This window comes from Quercus suber, unplaced genomic scaffold (assembly GCF_002906115.3).
Source record: "Quercus suber isolate HL8 unplaced genomic scaffold, Cork oak 2.0 scaffold_108, whole genome shotgun sequence".
NCBI lineage: Eukaryota > Viridiplantae > Streptophyta > Magnoliopsida > Fagales > Fagaceae > Quercus > Quercus suber.
The window spans coordinates 846,494-849,644 of record NW_027069573.1 but is presented as its reverse complement, the minus strand read 5'-3'; the positions used below and the strand labels follow the sequence as shown (position 1 = coordinate 849,644).

The 3,151-nt window shown below is 45.4% G+C and overlaps 1 protein-coding gene across 1 annotated transcript; it reads left to right on the top strand.

Moving 5' to 3' along the window:
* On the top strand, positions 1 to 2,544 carry LOC112022561 (receptor-like serine/threonine-protein kinase At4g25390). The gene has a single exon (XM_024055174.2). The coding sequence runs from the start codon at positions 277 to 279 to the stop codon at positions 2,281 to 2,283; it is 2,007 nt and encodes a 668-aa protein (XP_023910942.1). The 5' UTR covers positions 1 to 276; the 3' UTR covers positions 2,284 to 2,544.
* The last annotated feature ends 607 nt before the right edge of the window (positions 2,545 to 3,151 follow it).

Below are 3,151 nucleotides of genomic sequence, written 5' to 3'. Positions count from 1 at the left end.
AAATGTCAATAAAACCCCCCTAAATAAAAGAACCAGTGAGGTAAGGTTACCCTTGTCAATATCCAATAACGCCTAAAAATCAGGAAAAAAGAAAGAAAGAAAGAAAGAAAGAGAGAGCACACCACCACTACACCAAGCACCAATACACTATTCCATAGAAAGAAGAAGCAGTAGCAAAAACTGAGATATCAGAAAAACCAAACCCAGACCAAAGCTAGACTAGCAACCAAATAAACAAACAAAGCATGTAAACTTTCAAACACGACTCTTCCAACCATGCCAACTCGCCAAATCTCTCCCTCCGAATCCCAAACCCAAACTGCACCCACACCGATCACCACCGCCGCCACAAAATCAGTCTCATCTAAACTCTTCCCACCTCTCATAGCCTCCACCGCCGCTTTCTCCATCTTCTTATTCCTCGTCGTTCTCTACCGCAAACTCACCCGCCGGAAACGCACCACCCCGGCAGACTCCGACTCGGCTCAGCCCCCGCACCGCTTCTCCTACTCCGTCCTCCGCCGCGCCACCAACTCCTTCGCCGACCGCCTCGGCCAGGGAGGGTTCGGCCCCGTCTTCTCCGGCTCTCTCAATTCTCTTCCCGTCGCCGTCAAGGTCATGGACTCCGGCTCTCTCCAAGGCGAGCGTGAGTTTCACAACGAGCTCTTCTTTGCTTCCAAGCTCCAATCTCCTTATCTAGTTTCCGTACTGGGTTTTTCTTCCCACCGCAAACGGCGCCGTATGCTGCTCGTTTACGAGTTGATGCCGCATGGGAATCTTCAGGACGCGCTTCTGAAAACTAAAAGGGCTGAGCTTTTGGAGTGGAGGAAGCGATACGATGTCGTTCTTGATATAGCGAAGGGGCTTGAGTATTTGCACAGTTTGGATCCCCCTGTAATTCATGGGGATATTAAGCCTAGTAATATTTTGTTGGATCAGTCTTTCAAGGCCAAGATTGGGGATTTTGGGCTTGCTAGAGTGAAATCGGAGAGTCAGAATCAGTGTGAGATTACGGTGGTTGATGATGGTGGAGGATTGGAGGTGAAGAAGGATGGTAATGGAGTAGAGGATTGTGGTTCAGTGGTGGAGGAGACTGAGAGCGTGACTACTTTTGAGGATTTCAGTGGTGCTGTTGTGGGTCAATCACCGTCGCCGGAGAGTGTTCTTCGGGGTGAAAATTCGGTGGCTTCTCCGGAGACGGCAGAGGCGGTGAACACGGTGGTGTCACCGGAGAAGGCAGTGTCGCCGGAGGGGAATTTGGACGGTAAAGGAAAGAGGAATGGGAAAGGGATAAAGAGTGCTTCGGGGAGGAGGGATTGGTGGTGGAAGCAAGAGAATGGAGAGGCGGAGATTAAGAAGGACTATGTGATGGAGTGGATTGGGACAGAGATAAAGAAAGAGAGGCCGAAGAGTGATTGGATTGGCGCTTCTTCTTCGAGCAGCGGAGCAATTGTGAAGTTGGAGAAGAACAAGAACAAGAAGAAGAACAGGAAGAGTTTGGAGTGGTGGGTGTCAATGGATGAGGAAAAGAATGCAAAGAATTCGAAGACTTCGAAGCGGAGGCAGGCTAGGGAGTGGTGGAAGGAGGAGTATTGCGAAGAGCTAGCTAGGAAGAACAAAAAGAAGGGCAAGATAAGCAAGCATACGGACGACAATGGCAATGAAAATGGCGATAATTGGTGGCCAAGGGACGAGGATTTGTATCCAGAGAGAAAGAAGAAGAGGAGCCGGAGTCAGAACAGTCGGGGTAGTAGTATTGATTGGTGGTTAGACGGGCTAAGCGGTGAGCTATGGCGTGCTCGTCGCAATAGCCATGATTCGGGTAGTGGTGGTGTTAGTAGCACACCGAGTATGAGGGGAACTGTTTGTTATATTGCCCCTGAGTATGGTGGAGGTGCGGATATTTCAGAAAAGTGTGATGTATATAGTTATGGGGTCTTATTGTTAGTTGTCATTGCTGGGCGACGCCCACTTCAGGTGACGAATACGCCCATTTCAGAGTACCAAAGAGCTAATCTTTTATCGTGGGCGCGCCAACTAGCCCGCACGGGGAAGCTTCTTGATTTGGTTGATAAATCTGTAGTGAGTTTGGATCGAGAACAAGCACTGCTTTCCATTACGGTTGCTTTGCTTTGTTTACAGAAGAGGCCTGCTCGTAGGCCTTCAATGAAAGAGGTTGTGGGGATGCTTACTGGTGAGTTGGAACCACCCCAACTGCCAATTGAACTTTCCCCTTCAACTCCTTCTCGTTTTCCTTACAAGTCACATAAGAATGTTCGGTGAGTTTTTAAGGAGTAACAGTCATCAATTTTTTTCCATGAAGTTTAGTGTAGTGTTATAGATTATTTGGTTATTCATCTTTTTGGATGAAAGGTGTAAAGTAAAAAGAAGAATATAATTCACAATTGGATGGGTTTAACTTCTGCCACTTTGTTTACGATGTTGGAAGGACAGTGGCCCTACCAGATTGAAAATTTGTATGATCTTTCTGTATATAGCCGTAGTTGAGGAGAAAATCAAACCACTGACCCCATTTTTCTCTTACATTGACTTCCAGGAATGCCATGAGTTGTTGGATTTGCTTTTGTGAATAACATGGTACATAGTCTAGTAATGGGGGCCATCTTAAGTAGTACTCATTACATCTTTTTGCAGTTGAACAACCAGCTTGCTTTTTACAAATTGAGAAATTTTGGCCAGTGTTGGTTGTTTGTCCCCTCTTGTCCGCTACTTTTTGAGAGTTGACCCAGCTTTTTGTTTCTATGAAAATTTCCACCTAAGCTAGCTAGAAAGGAAATGATATTCATGTCATTACTCGTATTTGGTATTGGTCTGGAAATGGTGACAACAAAACAATCATAGACGAAGCCCACATATTATAATAACGTGTAATGATTTCAATGCACAAACTGCCATGGATAATTTCAGATTGTTCTTGGGGCTGTAAAATATTTCTGTTCTTGAAATTATTGTTCAGAGCCCTTCTTTGTCTATATAGATATAAGGATTGAACCCATCTCATGGAAATAGGGTTTCCTTTTCTTGAGCTGGAATGAGACACGAAGATATTTGGAAGATATTTCTCTCCTCTCATCTGAACTTTGTTTTTGGAAAAAGGTTTTCCTTAAGGAAAATCTCATTTGTGAAATTT